Source organism: Mixophyes fleayi, chromosome 1 (genome assembly GCF_038048845.1).
Source record: "Mixophyes fleayi isolate aMixFle1 chromosome 1, aMixFle1.hap1, whole genome shotgun sequence".
NCBI classification, from domain to species: domain Eukaryota; kingdom Metazoa; phylum Chordata; class Amphibia; order Anura; family Limnodynastidae; genus Mixophyes; species Mixophyes fleayi.
The window spans coordinates 213309559-213328892 of record NC_134402.1 but is presented as its reverse complement, the minus strand read 5'-3'; the positions used below and the strand labels follow the sequence as shown (position 1 = coordinate 213328892).

General features: G+C 41.6%; 1 protein-coding gene across 1 annotated transcript in view; it reads left to right on the top strand.

Annotated features, from left to right (window-relative positions):
- Positions 1-19334, top strand: part of GIPC3 (GIPC PDZ domain containing family member 3) — a 230337-nt gene that overhangs the window by 96546 nt on the left and 114457 nt on the right. Inside the window, exon 4 of the mRNA XM_075204898.1 lies at positions 3263-3375. Within this exon, the coding sequence (XP_075060999.1) occupies positions 3263-3375 (113 nt within the window). The remainder of the gene's footprint in view (positions 1-3262; positions 3376-19334) is intronic.

The window sequence follows — 19334 nt, the reverse complement described above, 5'->3', positions numbered from 1 at the left end:
AAACAGAATTAGAAAAGGAGATGATTGGAAAACTGCTATTGACATCAGAGACGGCCATTACCAATATCTGGTCATGCCCTTTGGGCTTCGTAAAGCTCCTGCTGTATTTCAAAGTGTTATGGCTCATGCCCCAGGTATCAACTCCTAGAACCGCTTCAGAAGCCTTCGCCTATAGCAGCCGCCCTTCCCGTACAGCTAGACGCACTCACAGGTACTCGGATGCCCCCAGGTCTTGTTCTCTAGTAGTAGAAGTTGATAGCCTGAGGACGTAGCGCTGGTGTTTAACAAAAAGGCAGAGTGCGGGTCCCGGCAAGGTTTTCAGGGTTGCAGGCAGATCAACAGACACAGTGTCCAGGCAAAAGGTCAAGGGTCACAGGAAATTCAGCGGTGTCAGTATCCGAGCAATGGGTCAGGTTCACAGGCAAAACAACGATGTCAGTATCCAGGCAAGAGGTCAGCAACGATAATAAAGATAGCAGGAGCAATAACACAGCAGGATAAGTATGCAGGGTAGCAGGGACTATAACCGGCAGGGAGGCTTGGCCCTAATATACAGGCAATAGCCAATGGCCTTCATTGGGGCACAGCAGGAATCATCAGCCACAGGGGGTTGAGGATTAATTAACCAATTGCGCATGCGCCCGGCTGCCCTGGATGCCAGGACACGGCGCTACTGCAAGAGAGCGTCTCGACCGTTGCCTTGGCAGGAAGACCTTCAGGTCTCCTTACCTGTTAGGATGCTGTTCTCTCTGGCTCCTGTCTGCACATCGGTATCCTGTGTTACCTGTTCCACGATCAAGACCTGTGTTATTATTGCAAGAACCTGGTGCCTCATCATCTGTCCCGTCCTCAAGTTATTCGTTTTCCAGGAATCTCAGCATCAGTTCTCTGCAGTTCACCACCTCTCAGTTGGTATCCTGTGTACCCGTTCCACAATCAAGACCTACGGTATTTCAGGAACCTCGTGCCTCATAATCAGTGCTGTTCTCAGCTATTCGCTTTCTAAAGACCTCAACGCTTCGGTTCACTACCATTCACTTGAACCTCTGCATTTATTGTCCAGAAGTCCTGCTCCACTCCATGGTTCCATCTTTCCCTGCACTAATCTTCCTTGGAGAACTCTGACCTGCGGCTAGAGAGCAGCTAAGTCCATATTCCCTTGCCGGGATCCCTGGTGAATACCTCTTTACCGTTAGACTCTGCAACTCTCTGGGGGTAAGTCTATCTAGAGGCGGGCTTCAAAACTTATTCCAAACTCAGGCTCTGCGACACCTGGACCCTTGTGTACCCCTGTCACAAAACATTGCACCTTTCAATCCAGTCTCCTACAGCTATCTGGACCCTGGTGTTTACCTTACGCAAAGCATTGCATCCTCATATCCAGTTTCCTACTGTAGCTAACTGGACTCTGCTGTCTACCTTCTGCAGATTATCAACCTGCCTGATCCATTCTCATGCTTGCTGCTACCCGGACCTCCATGTACACCTCCCACAGACCTTCCTTTCTGCACTCACCACTGGGCTTGCTGAGAACCTACCTGGAGGGACGTGATCTGGGGGGCAGAAACCGTTAAGCCCAAACTCCCTTGGGTGGGTCAGTGGTGAAAACCTTCTGTCCTGTTAGAATCCGTGCCTCCCTTTAAGTGGTGCTGAACCTAGCAGGCTCTAGAATCCCACGGATCGTGATACCCTATATGTGAGTAATGGAACCCTGCTAAATACAATGAATGTTGGGTGATTTATGGAGGCATTCACCTTCAAATTACTAGTATAGTGAATTGAGAGAATTTACTAAAAATCTAATATAAAAAGCTCCTTTGCCCCTTATTTTTTCAGACCTTGCAGATTGGCTGCTGACAAAAATAAGGCATAGTGCTTCTGGTTGTAATGTATTGCACAATATATATATATATATATTTATATTTATTTTAACTCTTCTTTAATTTACAAAGCTAAGTTTGGATGCACACTGGTTCAAAAGTCAGATTTATTTTTATATTTCTTTGAGAGTGAAGCATTTGGCTTTCTTAACATGTAGAGTTTGTATACTTTTCAAATATGCAAAAATAAATCATCTGTGTGAGAAAATAATACTACAAAATTTCCTGATGGCTACTTACCAAACTCAATGGAAACCTTTTTAATAATAAATTGTATCTGTAACTCAGTTATGTTCTCAGAGATGTATCACTTCAATTGTATATACATATATGATTAGTTACAAACAAACTTTTTGCCTTCATTCCTCTCTCAAAAAGGCTGCATGGCAGGAGTAATCTTTATTTTTAGGCTACCAGAGCAACATTTAAAAACAATTCGCAGGGACACCTTGGTGCTGGCATGCCATTTTTTTAAAAAACAAAAGACTGGGGCACTTATACAACATGCATTTTTTAACAGTATGAATTCTGGGAAAATTAGAAAAAAACAACTACATGTCCAGAAAATAGTTGCAAAAAATTGTTGCAAATGCTAATCCTGCGGAAAAAAAATGTATGTATCCTTTTCAGACAAAAGTCTTACTTTTAATGTCAGAAACTAGAGACAATGAATCATGTCATACATCAACCTTAAGAATTCTAACCTTGATATGTATAAATGATTTAAGTGCAAAGGAGATCCAAAGTGTAATCTAGCACTATCTTTCTCTGCAATTGCTCAGTCATTACTGACAAACATGTTTATGGTGCAGCTCCATGACATACCTGTAATTGCCATATTGCAATTGGCTGGGACATGGCTGTCAGTGTGCCTCCTTCCATACATTATTGAAACTTCCACTGTCACATCAGAAAAGTGAATAATTCTAATTTACTGTTCTATACATGGTCAACTAACTGAAATGTTAAATACACCAATGTGTTTTCATTTGAGGATGATAAAATACATCATTATACTGCACTTAAATACAATCATAATACACAGGCACTGAATGATAAAAAGTGTCCTTGGATTTCATTTTAAGAACATAAAATTAACTAAATTAATCCAATGAGCTGTGTAGTTTGTAAATTAAGAAATATGAAGGAACCCAGAGATAGAGGTGAAAAAAAAAAAGGATCTCTAATAAACAAATACTATGTGAGTATCGATAGGAAAATTGTTGGTCTTATTTTTCTCTCTATTATATGGTGATCGAATATAATTGTATAGTTTGGCATTGTAAGTTATTATATCCATGAGTTTATAAAATAACATCACTTTTACAACCCAAAAAGTGTAGGGATTAACAGTTCATGGAAGATTCATTGTGTTTCCCTAGATATGATTGGACAAAGAGGCAGACCCAACAAATGTCCTAGTGAAGGGAAAATTTCCAGTGGGAAAGAAACTCTGCGTCTGCGAAATACGGGCATGGCTACTGTGGAGGAATTGGTAACTTTATTTCTTTGTCATTTATACAAGTTTGTAACTTAATGTTATTTTCATTAATTTTCAGAAGTTGTACAGTGCTATAGGATATGTCTGGTTCTTTTCTAGAAAATAATAACTTCTGCAGGCAGAGTGGCAGATGCCAAACAATATAGATTCCAATTTAGAATTTTCTTAAATCCCCTTACTAGATACATAGGGCCTGTTTCAGAGTGAGATGCACACCTGTTTGCGTAGCGTATCTTTGCGTGTTTTACACTGCGCATGCTCAGAAAGTAAATATACACTGTAAACGGAATCTGATTTTTATCTTTATTCTATTTAACATATAGGTATTAATATATATCTATATAGATATATCTTGTCTGTCTGACCTATATGTCTGCAAATATATTATATCAGGCTTGCAATTAGATGGCTCATAAACTTAAAGGGCGAAATTACTAACTAGTCCAATCATACATTATATAAACACATTTATCATACACGTGCATACGACTGGCTCGTTTTTTTAAAAGGGAAAAATACTCTATATCACTATGGTCCAAGAAATATATCCATGCAATAATAAATATACAATATACACAGATATAATACCTTAGTTCATTGACGATACAGAATTTTTTGTCCAAACATTTGCACCCTGACATAAATATATTTGTATGCTTATTACTTATGTCTCCTTAACTACATAACAAGATGTAACAAAACACTAAACATTAATACACATATTGTATCCTTGCAAGAAATATGAGTGTAAATATATATATATATATATATATATATATATATATATATATATATATATATATGTGTATGTGTGTGTATATATATATATATATATATATATATATATATGTATGTATGTATGTATGTATGTATGTATGTATGTATGTATGTGTGTGTGTATGTATGTGTGTGTGTGTGTATGTATATATGTATGTGTGTGTGTATATATGTATGTGTGTGTGTATATATGTATATATGTATATATATATATATATATATATATATATATATATATATATATATACAGTTGCACTTCATGTCCTTCCTTTTTTTTTTTTATTGAAGCCCGTGGTGCGGTGCTCCAATCACCCAGTGAAAAACAGTGCAGGGGGCTTGGGCCTTTTAGACCCTTCCCAAAAAGGAAAGGGCCCCATTGCTCCCTATCCCCCAAAGGCCCTTTAGGGGAATAGAGTTCTTCGGACACCCCTTCGCCGAGGCTAGGGAGTGCCCTTTTACATCCCCGACTCCTGGAGCCAAAAGGCCCCTTTGGAAGCAAGGGTCTTCAGGACTGCCTCCCCCACAAGGCTCGGGCAGCCCCCTTTACCCCAAGGTCAGCCAGAGCTTTCCCCGGGGGACTAGTTCTTCAACTCTCCCCATACGGAGAGAGTCTCAGATAACTGATGGAGAGGGGTTCCCTTAGGGTCAAACCCAAACCCAAAAACAAGCAAACGAAAATCAAGCAAACTGAATTCCGTGCAAACAAGTTCTAGATGTGCATAAGTGCTACATGTTCAATTAATAAAAATAAAAAATTGCCCTTAAGCCCCAGCCGAATGGCCGGAGGGTGTAAAAATTGTTCTGGCCCAGCCAATAGGCAGGGGACCAAGAAGATATAAAATGGGTGCAGGGTTCGCTCTTAGTGTATTGTGCTCCGTGCGTTACTCTATACTCGTGATAGTGAGCCAGACTACCACCCGTGCATTTTCAGGTCACCTCCGGGCCCTGTCCCCCGGAGGCCAGACACCTTGAGCCGCCAAGTCACCACCGGCCTTCTGGCATCAGACCAAGGAGACCTGTCCCTTCCGGGGAATTCGGATTTACCCCTTCTAGGACAGGAAATATAATTGATCTTAGCCAAAAGGCCGAGAAGCGAACATATGCAAGCTAGTCTACTGAACTACACTTACTACATTCAAACTTTATTACTTAATTCCCTATTTGATACATTTACGCATAAAACTATATCTCAACACATCTACTTCTTACTACTACTTCTTACTATATATATATATATATATATATATATATATATATATACACAACAAAATAGATATAACAATGGCGCTATTTACCACAACGTAAACACCATAAATATTTCTCAGGTGTGGATAGTTTGTACACTAGAAAAGTTCCAACTGAATGTTATGTCCCGAATCAACACTTAGTTCATTTTGAGAGCGGCAGCCTCATAGGACCTATGACCAGATGGTTAATCCGGAATGAGATAATAACTGCAACAGAAAACAGGTAGGGTGCCCCAATGTGTAATATCAAATGTATAATGGGAAAAGGTAATAAACTGCGTACCGCGAAGATGTAAAAAATAGGTAGGCAAGAAGGGGGAGTCCTCTTCAAAGGTAATTCCTCCCGATCTCCATCAAATGCATCGACAATGCAGGAAAAAAAAAAAAAAAACATATATAGGACAACTATAGTGTAGTATTGTATTAAAATCAACTACACCATGTGTGAGTTAATCCATCACCACATTTAGTATAGTGGGAAAAATGATGAACCCCTATAAAGTGAGTTAAATAGCACCAGTATCCATCAATACACATCTAGGTGTAAAAAAGGGCATATTATCCGCGTACCAGAATTTCAGAAGGTCGCAGTGTCACTCAGATGATAGGTAGCATACTCCTGTCTGACCGGTCAAATAATTCCTCTGTCAAAACCCGTCCAATGGCGGTAATGAATGAGATTGACAAGGGAGAGTGTAATGTAAAAATACAGTCACAATTTATTAAAAAATAGTAACATAACTCACATGGGATACGAAGAATAACGCTGGTAAGAATCGTGGCTCAACGCGTTTCGTCTCGGTACATCGAGACTTCCTCAGGAGCAGAAAAAAATTGACTATTCAAGCTATACATTGCCGGTTTTATAACAAGCGGGCCACTTGTTATAAAGCCATATTGGCGCATGCGCAGAGACCGTCACTCTCCGCACATGCACGAGAATAACTTTATTCGCATGGACAATCAAGAACACTCCATTAACGGAGAAGCTACATAAAAATAAACCCAGCGATAAACATAAAAACTCATACTGAAAATATAAGATACTAAAAAATTACATAACGATATTGGATAGTCAGTTTAACAAAACATAAAATACACAAACCCATATACCAAAAATCTGGAATGTAATACATGTAATGTATGCACAGAGTATGCTACCCTCCGTGTTAGTGAAAACCAGTAGTAACCCTGCTAATAATAGCGTACTCTATGTTGAGGTGTGAACATGTGCAAGGATATAAAGATACAGTACATAATCATCCAAAAGGAAATATATTAATATGTGATAATTATTATAAGGTAAGTCTATGCATGATGGACAGACTCCAGTCTATGGGCATATTAATAAAGACTGATAATACGCTAAAATATATATATGCAATATTAATAAAATATAAATGTGAACATATATCTGTGCAAACAGTAGATACAATAAAGATTGAATACAATCAAAAAATGAGTTCGTCTGGTATCTGGCTACAATAAACCAAAAACCAATGGGTGTGATATGGGTATTAGTAACAACATCAGAAAGACACCTTAACTATTGGATAAAAAGTTGAATAAAAGATTAAAAAGATAAAAATAGTATATTATTGAAAGGGGGCTATCTTGTAGTTTTCATTTAAACCAGTGGGTGTTAAAGTACCTAGCTGGAAAATCCAAAACATTTCCCTTTGGGAAAGTTTGCGTTGTAAGTCTCCTCCTCTTAAACTTAGTGAGACTTTTTCCAGGGCCATAATTTTGAGGTATTTAGGGTTGCTACTATGTTTATGCGCAAAATGTCTGGAGACAGAATGACTTTGTACTCCATATACTAATATGGTTATTAATTGTTTAAGGGTTAACCTAAACCAAATAATATCAAGGGTGGTACCGGGAGGAGGAGCAGAGCACTAGGTGTCACCCTGGCCCAAAACTGGATTAAGGCTCTGAGGGGCAAGGGGCATTTTAGACAGGGGGACCCTATGATGTAACATGGTTATAATTTTAGACAAATACACAGGCAGTACAGTGTGAAGTGAGACATACCTCCCAACTGTACTTGCAGTTGGAACGAATCCAACACATTTAATAAATAGACCTATTTCACTCCAAACAGCCCAAATATTAAATTAATAGTATTCCCATTTAAAATATAAACGTATTTCCCTCCCTAAAAAGCACCAGCAATAAATTAAATAGCATTTACGTTTAATAAATATAACCATTACCCACAACCATCCCCGGTATTACATAATTCATATTCGCAGAGATTTTACCCATCACCTGGTCTGATTATGCTCCTATGGTGTGGCAGATGGAGCTCATTGCTGGGGACCACAGTCTTAGACCCTGGAGACTGGCAGATTACATATTGGCTGATGTTGGTGGGGTCAGGGTTATGCGGGATACCCTAGACTCTTACTTAGAGACTAATAAACCTGAGGATATCATGGTTTATACCCACTGGTGTGCCCTTAAGTCAATTATGAGGGGGGCAGCCATTCAGGCTGCGCTTACAATTAGGAAAATGCAGACAGAAGTTCAGGCTTCTTATGAGTCACAATTAACGTCACTAGAGGCCCAACTGAAACGTAACCCTTTGGACTCCAAAATCAAGGCCAAGTTAACTGATTTGCGCAGGAAAATCAATGAAGTTTCTCTCCAACAGATCAACAATGTCATAACTAGACACAACCAGTGATTCTATACTTTAGGTAATCGAGCAAGCAAATTGTTGGCCCATAAACTCCGTGGGAAGAACGCAATAAACTGGATTAAGGCCCTGAGTAGTGCACAAGGTACCCGTATCTCTAACCCTCTCAATATAGCAAATAGGTTTGCTGCTTATTACGAGGGGCTTTATAAACTAAAGGCAGATGCATCTTTGACCCAGTGTCACGGTTTGGTATTTTGGATTTTGGATCCGTTCAGTGATGTTGTGAGAACGGATCTTCAGGGAGAGTCTAACTATACACTGGTAAGTGGTAATGGTACCCCGAGGTTCAAACAGATGACAGATGCAGGATAAAAGTACAATCAGCGGTTTAATGATGACTGAATGAATATACAGGAAAGTCTTGGTAGATGAATATACACTAGAAACTTGGTACAAGGTGGGCGGAGCTACCGGCAATGTCATAGACAATATGAATAATCAATGAGTAAATGGATATGGCTTTGAATGAACAGTCCAGCAATAGAGTGGAAAGAATGAGGCACAAGGGTATGGTATCACAATAGCACAGCACACATCAAAGGAGAGTTTAACAGTCCAGGTAGCCGTAGATGCACAGTAGATGAGGCAGGGCCCGATACTAATAGTGCCTTAATACTTTCAATTATACTTGAACAGTTCAGCCTGGAAAGAGGACAACAAGCAGCTTGGTTATACGACCTGTAATGCCACTGAGCCAGAGTGACCAATGCGGAACAGATGAAGCTGGATAGAACGTCTCCGAGAGATGACTTGAAGGAGCAAGCTGACAGTGTCAGGTGTGATTTAAACAGTCCCGTTCCAGGGTCAGCGATACAGCGAGGGCAGATGCGGCTGGAGCAGTATAGCCCGAGGCGTGACACACAGTAGAGATGGTTTGCAGCTTGAGCGGTATAGCCCGTGAAGTTGCACACAGCGGAGGTGGTTGTAACTTGAGCGTTATAGCCCGTGATGTAGCACACAGCAATGGTGGTTGCAGCTTGTGCGGTATAGCCCGTGGAATGGCAACACAGTAGAGACAGGTGCAGCTGAGTGGTATCACCCGTGGAGTAACAACACAGTGGAAACAGGTGCAGCTTGAGCTGTACAGACCGCGGAGTAACGATACAGCAGAGGCACTGACGATCCAGATGAGAGCTAATAGAATAGGTAGAGACCTAACCAGACAGGTAACTTGATCAACAGGCCCAGAGTAAAGGGAGGGAGTGCCTTTTCAAGTCAGCAGCTAACACAGGAACCAATAGGAATTTGATTAGAAATGGACAGGTAATCAGTCAGCACTTGCGCAGATCAGTACTAGAGGTTTGAAGTTTGTTAATGAGACATCTGTGAGTGTCCTTGTCTTCGTCTATGGAAGCTGAATGAGCAGCGTGTGACAGTACCCCCCCCCCATTTAAAGGTGGGCATCGCACACCTAGGATTCGGCTTGGATGGAAAGTTCTTGTGAAACTTCTTAACCAGAACTGCAGCATGAACATCCGCAGCGCGGATCCAGGAACGTTCCTCAGGACCAAAGCCCTTCCAGTCCACTAAGTACTTCAAACTTCCTTTAGATATTTTGGAATCCAAGATTTGTTTGACCTCGAATTCCTGGTCCAAATGAATTTTAGGTGTTGTCGAAGAAGTATGAGTAGATGAAAAACGGTGGATGATTAATGGTTTCAACAAAGAGACATGGAACAAATTGGAGATCCGAAGAGCAGCTGGTAAAGATAATTTCACAGAAGCTGGATTAATTATTTTAGAAATAGTATAAGGACCAATAAAGCGGGGAGCAAACTTCATACAAGGAGTCTTGAGACGGATATTCTTTGTGGAGAGCCATAACCTATCACACCTATCTTGAAGACAGGTGCGGCTCGACGTTTTCTATCCGCCACAAACTTGTAGCGTTTGGAAGATTTCTTAAGAAAGCTCCTTTCTTGATTCCAGATAGAAACAAATCTTCGTCGAACAAGATCAACAGCAGGAACCTTAGGTAAACTTGGGAAAGGATGGATGAGTCCCATACACAATAGAAAATGGTGATGTAGAAGTAGACTCATGAAGGGCATTATTATGCACAAACTCTGCCCACGGTAGAAGATTCACCCAATCGTCCTGCTTGGCAGGAGAAAACATTCTAATAAAAGTCTCTAAATCTTGGATTACCCGTTCAGTCTGTCCATTAGACTGGGGATGGTAAGATGATGAGAAGTTTAACTGGATACCAAGAATTTTACATAAGGCTCGCCAAAATTTGGACACAAACTGAACTCCACGATCTAACACAATTTCTGCAGGACAACAATGCAACCGGAATATCTCCTTGACGAAGCATTTAGCAAGGACAGATGAGGATGGTAGGCCAATAAGTGGAACAAAATGAGCCATTTTTGAGAACCGATCTACCACTACCCAGATAGTATTATATTTTTTGCTACGGGGTAGATCTGTGATAAAGTCCATGCTCAAATGGGTCCATGGCTTGTCCGGAATAGGGAGTGGGATTAGTTGTCCATCAGGAGATTGACGAGATGAATTGTGTTGACTACAGATTTCACAGGAAGCAACAAAGTCCTTAATGTCACAATGAAATTTTGGCCACCAATAATTGCGGGAGACCAACTCAATGGTTTTACGTACACCAGTATGACCAGCAAAACGAGTAGAGTGGAACCAAGTCAGAAGTTTCTTTCGTAAATCCGGAGGTACGAAAGTCTTCCCAGGAGGAGGAATACAGGCAGGAGCAGGAGACAACGTAGAAGTAAATATACACTTGGGATCCAGTATGGGATGAGGTTTCACCTCTTTAATCTTGGAATCACAAGAAAAAGCTCGAGAGAGAGCATCAGCACGTTTATTCTTCTCACCAGGTTTAAATGTAATTCGAATGTTGAAGCGAGAGAAGAAAAGAGACCATCTAGCCTGTCTTGGATTTAGGCATTGAGCGGATTGTAAATATAATAGATTTTTATGATCCGTAAAGATGGTAACCGGGAATTTGGCTCCCTCTAGAAGATAACGCCACTCTTCCAATGCTATTTTAATGGCCAGTAATTCTTTATCGCCAATGACGTAATTCTTCTCTGCAGGCAAAAATATTCTGGAGAAAAATGCACAGGGATGGAACTGGTTAAGATGAGACTTTTGTGATAACACAGCCCCATCTCACACACTTGAAGCATCAATCTCGAGGAAAAAAAGCAAAGACATATTAAGTTGTTGAAGAATAGGTGCTGAGGAGAATACTTCTTTTAGAAATTCGAAAGCCTTTAAGGCTTCTGGCGGCCATGATTTGGGATTGGCACCCTTCCGGGTGAGAGCCACAATAGGTGCCACGATAGTGGAATATCCTTTAATGAAACGTCTATAATAATTAGAGAATCCTAAAAAGCGTTGCACAGGCTTCAATCCTAAGGGAAGAGGCCACTCAAGTATAGCTCGAACCTTCTCGGGGTCCATTTCCAATCTTGAGCCTGAGTCAATATAGCCCAGGAATGACATTTGGGACTTTTCAAATAAGTATTTCTCTAATTTGCAAAAAAGTTGATTCTTGAGAGAACTTCTGCCACATGAAGACGATGATAATGAATGTCCTGAGAAAAAAATAAAAATGTCATCTAAATATACAACGACACAATCGTAAAGGAGGTCTCTGAAGATTTCGTTAACAAAACTTTGAAACACCGCAGGGGCATTACACAAACCGAAGGGCATCACTAGGTATTCATAGTGACCGTCGCGAGTGTTGAAAGCTGTTTTCCATTCATCGCCGGCTTTAATTCGGATGAGATTATAGGCTCCCCTGAGGTCTAGTTTAGTAAAAATCTTCGCCCCCTTTATACGGTCGAATAATTCAGTGATGAGAGGAATAGGGTACTGGTTCTTAATGGTGATGGCTTTAAGACCTCTGTAGTCAATACATGGGCAAAGGGACCCATCCTTCTTTTTAACAAAAAAGAAACCGGCCCCAGCAGGAGAAGATGAAGGTCTAATAAATCCACGGAGAAGATTCTCTTGGACATATTCGGACATGGCTTGAGTCTCTGGCAAGGATAAAGGATACACACGACCTCGTGGAGGGACTTGATCAGGTAACAGGTCAATTGAGCAATCCCATGTTCGGTGAGGAGGAAGATGTTCAGATCTGACCTTATCAAACACATCCCGAAATGACAGATACTGACTGGGAACGCAGCTGGATTGAGACTCAGACGAGATGCTAGTAGAGGCCAGGGGATGAACACGGGAAAGACAATTCTTAAAGCAATTAGGACTCCAAGATAAAACGTGTGAAGTGGACCAAACCATCTGAGGAGAATGTTGTTGGAGCCAGGGTAATCCCAGAATGACTGGACTAGTAGAGGACGGCAAAACATGGAAGGATATAATCTCTTTATGTAATGCTCCTATTTGTAATAGAATAGGTTGAGTGCACTTCTTAATGAGACCATTGGAGATACGAGATCTATCTATTGCAGAAATAGATACAGGATGTTCCAGGGAGGACACGGGTAAGAATCCTTGAGACATGAGAGAAGAAGACACAAAGTTCCCAGCAGCTCCTGAATCTAACAAAGCATAGGAACGAACAGGGCCAGAGGGGCCGTATAATATAACTGGAACTGAGCACACAGTAGATAATGATGATGGAGGAGAAGATTTGACATTGCCTAACTTGACTCCTCCAAAACAAATTAGGCTTTGGCGTTTCCCGATTTCTTGGGACACTTATTCAGAATATGTCTTGGATCAGCACAATAAATACATAATTTATTTTTAAATCTTTGATCGCGCTCTTCCGGAGTTAAACGCGATCGTCCTAGTTGCCTCAATTCTTCTTCAGGAGTAGAAGAAAGATAGCGAGCTGATGTTCTAGATACAAGACGGCAAGAATTATCCTTTTCAGCGGATCTTTCTCTAAAATGTAAGTCCACACGATTACACAAAGAAATTAGAGCATCTAAAGTAGCAGGCAGTTCCTGGGAGGCCAGAGCATTCTTGATCTTGTCAGATAGACCGTGCCAATAAGTAGCCTCTAAAGCATCATTATTCCAACGTAGTTCTGATGATAAAGTGCGGAAAGAGATCACATATTGCGCCACTGATCGTGACCCTTGACGAAGCCTGAGAATACTTGATGCTGCAGAGGTAACACGACCAGGTTCATCAAACATTTTCCAAAATGTGGCTATAAAGGCATCCCAATCTGCTAAGAGAGGATCATTACGCTCCCAGAGGGGAGAAGCCCAAGCCAAGGCCTGGCCAGACAATAAAGATATTAGATAAGCAACTTTAGATCTCTGAGTGGGAAAGTTCTGAGGTTGTAATTCCAATTGAATAGAACACTGATTGAGGAAGCCTCTACAGAGCTTAGGGTTGCCATTAAATTTAGCAGGAGATGGAATCCGGAAAGTAGTAGAAGCAACAGTCTGAATAGAGTCTATTCTTGAAGACAGTGTTTGAAGACATTGAAAAAGTTGTCGCTGACCGGCATCTTGTTGTTCAACCCGGGGAGTTAAATGTTGTAACACATTAACGGTTAAAGACTCCCCAGCAGAATCCATTGTGGCCTGTTGATACTGTCACGGTTTGGTATTTTGGACTCTGGATCCATTCAGTGATGTTGTGAGAACGGATCTTCAGGGAGAGTCTAACTATACACTGGTAAGTGGTAATGGTACCCCGAGGTTCAAACAGATGACAAATGCAGGATAAAAGTACAATCAGCGGTTTAATGATGACTGAATGAATATACAGGAAAGTCTTGGTAGATGAATATACACTAGAAACGTGGTACAAGGTGGGCGGAGCCACCGGCAATGTCATAGACAATATGAATAATCAATGAGTAAATGGATATGGCTTTGAATGAACAGTCCAGCAATAGGGTGGAAAGAATGAGGCACAAGGGTATGGTATCACAATAGCACAGCACACATCAAAGGAGAATTTAACAGTCCAGGTAGCCGTAGATACACAGTAGATGCGGCAGAGGCCCGATACTAATAGTGCCTTAATACTTTCAATTATACTTGAACAGTTCAGCAGGAAAGAGGACAACAAGCAGCTTGGTTATACGACCTGTAATGCCACTGAGCCAGAGTGACCAATGCGGAACAGATGAAGCTGGATAGAACGGCTCCGAGAGATGACTTGAAGGAGCAAGCTGACAGCGTCAGGTGTGGTTTAAACAGTCCCGTTCCAGGGTCAACGATACAGCGAGGGCAGATGCGGCTGGAGCAGTATAGCCTGAGGCGTGAGACACAGTAGAGATGGTTTGCAGCTTGAGCGGTATAGCCTGTGAAGTTGCACACAGCGGAGGTGGTTGTAGCTTGAGCGTTATAGCCTGTGATGTAGCACACAGCAATGGTGGTTGCAGCTTGAGCGGTATAACTCACAGAGTAGCACACAGCGGAAGTAGTTGCAGCTTGAGCGGTATAGCCCGTAGAGTAGCCACACAGTAGAAACAGGTGCAGCTGGAGCAGTATAGCCCGAGATATAGCAACACAGCAGAGGTAGATACAGCTTGAGTGGTGCAACCTGTAGCGTAGTAACACAGCAGAGACGGGTGCAGCTGAAGCGAGTTAGTCCATGGTGTAGCACACAGCAAAGGTGGTTGCAGCTTGAGCGGTATAGCCCGTGGAATGGCAACACAGTAGAGACAGGTGCAGCTTGAGCTGTACAGACCGCGGAGTAACGATACAGCAGAGGCACTGACGATCCAGATGAGAGCTCATAGAATAGGTAGAGACCTAACCAGGCAGGTAACTTGATCAACAGGCCCAGAGTAAAGGGAGGAAGTGCCTTTTCAAGTCTGGAGCCAACACAGGAACCAATAGGAATCCGATTAGAAATGGACAGGTAATCAGTCTACACTTGCGCAGATCAGTACTAGAGGTTTGAAGTCTGTTAATGAGACACCTGTGAGTGTCTCAGTCTTTGTCTATGGAAGCCGAATGAGCAGCGTGTGACACCCAGCCCACCACTGAGTCTATTAATGGGTTCGTATTAAGTCTATGAAGCCCCAGGCAACAACGGCTTCACGCACGATTATTATACCTATTTCCACCCCAAACTGACCCCTGCTCTTTCTACTTTATTCAATTCGGCTACCCACGATATGTATCTCCCCACAGAAATGCTTGAAGCGCAAATAATCAACATCCCAAAACCAGGCAAAGATCTATCCCACTGCCACAATTATTGTCCCATAGCTCTCCTTTACTCTGGCCTCAAAATTTTTGCCAGGTTAATTGCTAACCGTCTAAACCCCATCCTACCACAACTGATTCATTTAGATCAGGTGGGCTTTGTACCTGGAAGGCAAGCACCAGAGAATACATAGAAGTTATTAAGCATTATTGAGACACATATCGCTAGCTCTGTACCTCTGCTACTACTGTCATTAGACACCAAAAAGTATTTTGATAGGATCCATTGGGAATACATGTCTGCAGTTCTAACCAAGTTTTGGTTTGGTGGAGCTTTTCTTCGCCACTTTGTACACTACTCTCTTGGCCAAGGTCTTCAGTAATGGGTTCCTCTCCTCGTCTTTCCAGATCACTAACGGTACGAGGCAAGGCTGTCCCCTCTCTCCCCATTAATATTTGCACTGGCTATGGAATCCCTGGCCACCAAGATTAGAATGTATGATGTTAGAGGGACCACTATTAGTAACACTCACTACAAAATCTGCCTCTTTGCGGATGACATTCTCCTATTTGTTAGGGTACCTGAGTCCTCTTTACCGGCGTTATCCTGAATCCGGCAGGAATATTTTGAGGTCTTATATTATAAATTTAACATCTCCAAATCGGAGGCATTGGGGGTGGCTTTCTCACACCACTGCCTAAAGTCCTTATACAAATTCCAATGGTGCCCCTTGTCTATGACATATCTAGGCATACGTATCCCCCTGGAGCCTGTGTCAGTTATTAAGTGTAACTACCAATCCCTGCTGTGACAGATGAGACATGGGCCTGATTCATTAAGGATCTTAACTTAAGAAACTTCTTATTCAGTCTCCTGGACAAAACCATGTTACAATGCAAGGGGTGCAAATTAATATTCTGCTTTGCACATAAGCTAAATACTGACTGTTTTTTCATGTAGCACACAAATACTTGATAACTTATTTGTACACTGAAATTTAAAGTTGATATTTGTGTGCTACATGAAAAAACAGTCAGTATTTAACTTATGTGCAGAACAGAATACTAATTTGCACCTCTTGCCTTGTAACATGGTTTTGGCCAGAAGACTGAAATAAGAAGCTTCTTAAGTTAAGATCCTTATGGTCCCAAATCTTTGGCAAATTTTGAGATTTCTTGGCTGGGAAGGGTGGTGGCCCTGAAAGTGATGTTGCTTCCGAAGATCCTGTATTTTTTCTGCTCCATCCCCTATCTTGTTCCCGAGACTTATCAATAAATTTTATACTATCGCATTTTGTTTTATTTGGTGTAATAAGTGCCCAAGGCTCTCCATAGAGCAAATGTTCCAATATAAATTGAGAGGTGGTCTAGCCATTCTTAAATTAGAATCTTATCAACATGCCACCTTGCTAGACCAACTTAGAGATTGGCAGGCCCCTTCCCCACTCAAACCTTTGGTGACCATTAAATGTCACAGTTCCTCCTTATTCCCGTTAGTGGACCTCCTATGGCGGATAAGCCTAGCAGACCAAGCTCCGTAACTACCCTTCTTAGTGTCAGAGACTCTCTCATTGTTTGGGATAAGATGACGCTCCTGGTGTCGGAATATCACCTCCCTTCCTCTAATCTCTCTAATATTGCCTTATCACAACTAATCCCAGACTTCTGCCTTGACTTTTGGCATAGACAGCGAGCCCGGATAATGCAGGATCTTCTGGAAAGTGGCTCACTTCCTCACTTTTCCCAACTACAAGCCAAGTCTGACATTCCAGCTCAAGATTTTTATAAGTATCTCCACATCAGACACTGGATACAATCTTACCCATCACATCCTCAGGCGTTGAAGTTGATTCCCCACTGTGTTAGATTGTTGCTCTCCTCCTCTTCCTACGTGGGTGGCATATCAACATGGTATCAGCCTCTTTTGTTTCCTGTTGACACCCGTGGCTTGCCGGTTCAGGCTACCTGGGAAATTAATTTGGGGATTACTCTCTGAGGAGGAATGGAAGAAAATCTTTCAAAACATTTATAAAATGTCTAAGAGCATCAACCATTCGGAGATGATGATTAAGATTGTACACAGGCTGTATTACACCCCAGACAAGCACCACAAACTCTGGCCCACAGTATCTAAATATTGCTGGAGAGATTGTGGTGAGATTGGTATACTCATACATGTCTTTTGGACATGCCCCAAACTCCAGTCATTATGGGTAGCGGTCTACCCGCTGTGGCAATTTTACAACTGTTTCCAATCCACCTCCAGCACCACAATCAATACATCACCGGGCATATCCTCATCGCCACTAGGGCGGCAATAGCCCAGAACTGTAAGTCTACCTCCACCCCTTTCTAAAATTCTAGCCAAAACACAACATAGCTACAAGATGGAAACTATTGGCTTTAAATACTCGACAGCCGTATCCTCCCCTCTAATTAAGTGCTTCCCATGGTATGAATATTATATGAAACGTCATCCTCCACAAGAACCCTAACCTCTATTCTGACTTCCCTGAAGCCTTAATGTACTGACGCTCCAGAATGTACCCTTTTGTCATGCAGTTTGTCTCCACATATGTCTCCTTCCTTCCCTCCCTTGTTTCCCCCCTCCCCATCTATTTCTGGTTTGTTTTATGTCTTTTCTACGGTATTTTTTTTTTTTTTTAACAAATACATTTTTTCTATTGGTTTTTATAGATTTTTCAAAGGAGTACAGAAGAAAGAAGGGGGGAGGGTACATAGTGAAAATGGAACACAAAAACAATGAAAGCATACAAAGCCAGAGCAGTATCAGCCTGGCTAATTGCCAAATATGGTAGACCCAGCTAATAACTTAAAAAACAAAACAGTAGCTCATTCATCAGTGTCGCTAATGGGCGAATGTGAGGAACGTGACGGGGCTCCCTCCCCTTCGGTAATGTAGATATGCCAAGCTCTCCACTTGACCAGCGGGGATGATGTTGACGTAGAATATGGGACCCCTAGTGTTACCATTTGAAAGTTAAAGTTTATTTTAGAGATCACTTTGGACAGCGGTGTGGGGAGAGATTACTTCCATGCCTGGGCAATAGCTGCTCTGGTTGCTATCAACACCTGGCCTGCAACATATCTATCCCAACGTGGGAGAGCAGGATTGTAGTGATGTAATAGTGCCAACTCTGGCGTGGGGGAGATCGGGTGACCAAGGACTGAGCTTATCAAATTGAAAACCTCGTTCCACAACGGACGCACCACAGGACACGACCAAAATATCTGAAGAATGTCACCATGTTCTGAACAGTTGCACCAACAAAGTGGGGACACGCAGGGCCAAATTTTATGGCGTTTATCTGGGGTGGCATATAATTTATTCAATAGTTTTACCAACATCTCCATATGGTTAAGGCATCTTTTGTACGGTATTTTTGTTAAATGTTAGCAATGTTGATTGTACAGCTTTTTCATATCATGGATTGTATCCATCAACCATTGCTATGCCTGTTTTGTATCTCCTTAGAAACTCAATAAAAATGTTTTCATGTGAAAAAAATAATTCAAATTCATATTTCACAAACTCCCTCCTCTCCAACCTCAGCCCCATATTCAATTAATAGCCCCAAGCCACCTTAGCATTAAATTAAAGATCCCGTCACCCCCCCTAAATTAATAAGCCCCACTATTAAATAGCCCCACCAATACATTAAATTGCCCCTCCATCACCCCACTAATAAAATAGCACCCATTAAATAATTTGCACCCACCTGCACTCTACCATTAAATAGCCTACCTCCCCCTCTTCCCTCATATATTATATTATCATACCCCCCTTACACACATGATATTGATATACTCCCTTCTCAAACTCACGTGATATTGACATACTCCCCCCCCACACACACATGATATTGATTTACTGCACCCCACACACATGATATTGACATACACCCCCCCATACACACATGATATTGACATACTCTCTCCCCACACACACATGATATTAATACACTGCACTAAATGAACAATATAATGGGTGCTAAAGGACGTTTAAAATATGGTTACGTTGCAGCTCCCATCATTAGGCTCTGAAACCTAAAACAACAAACAGAAAAAATA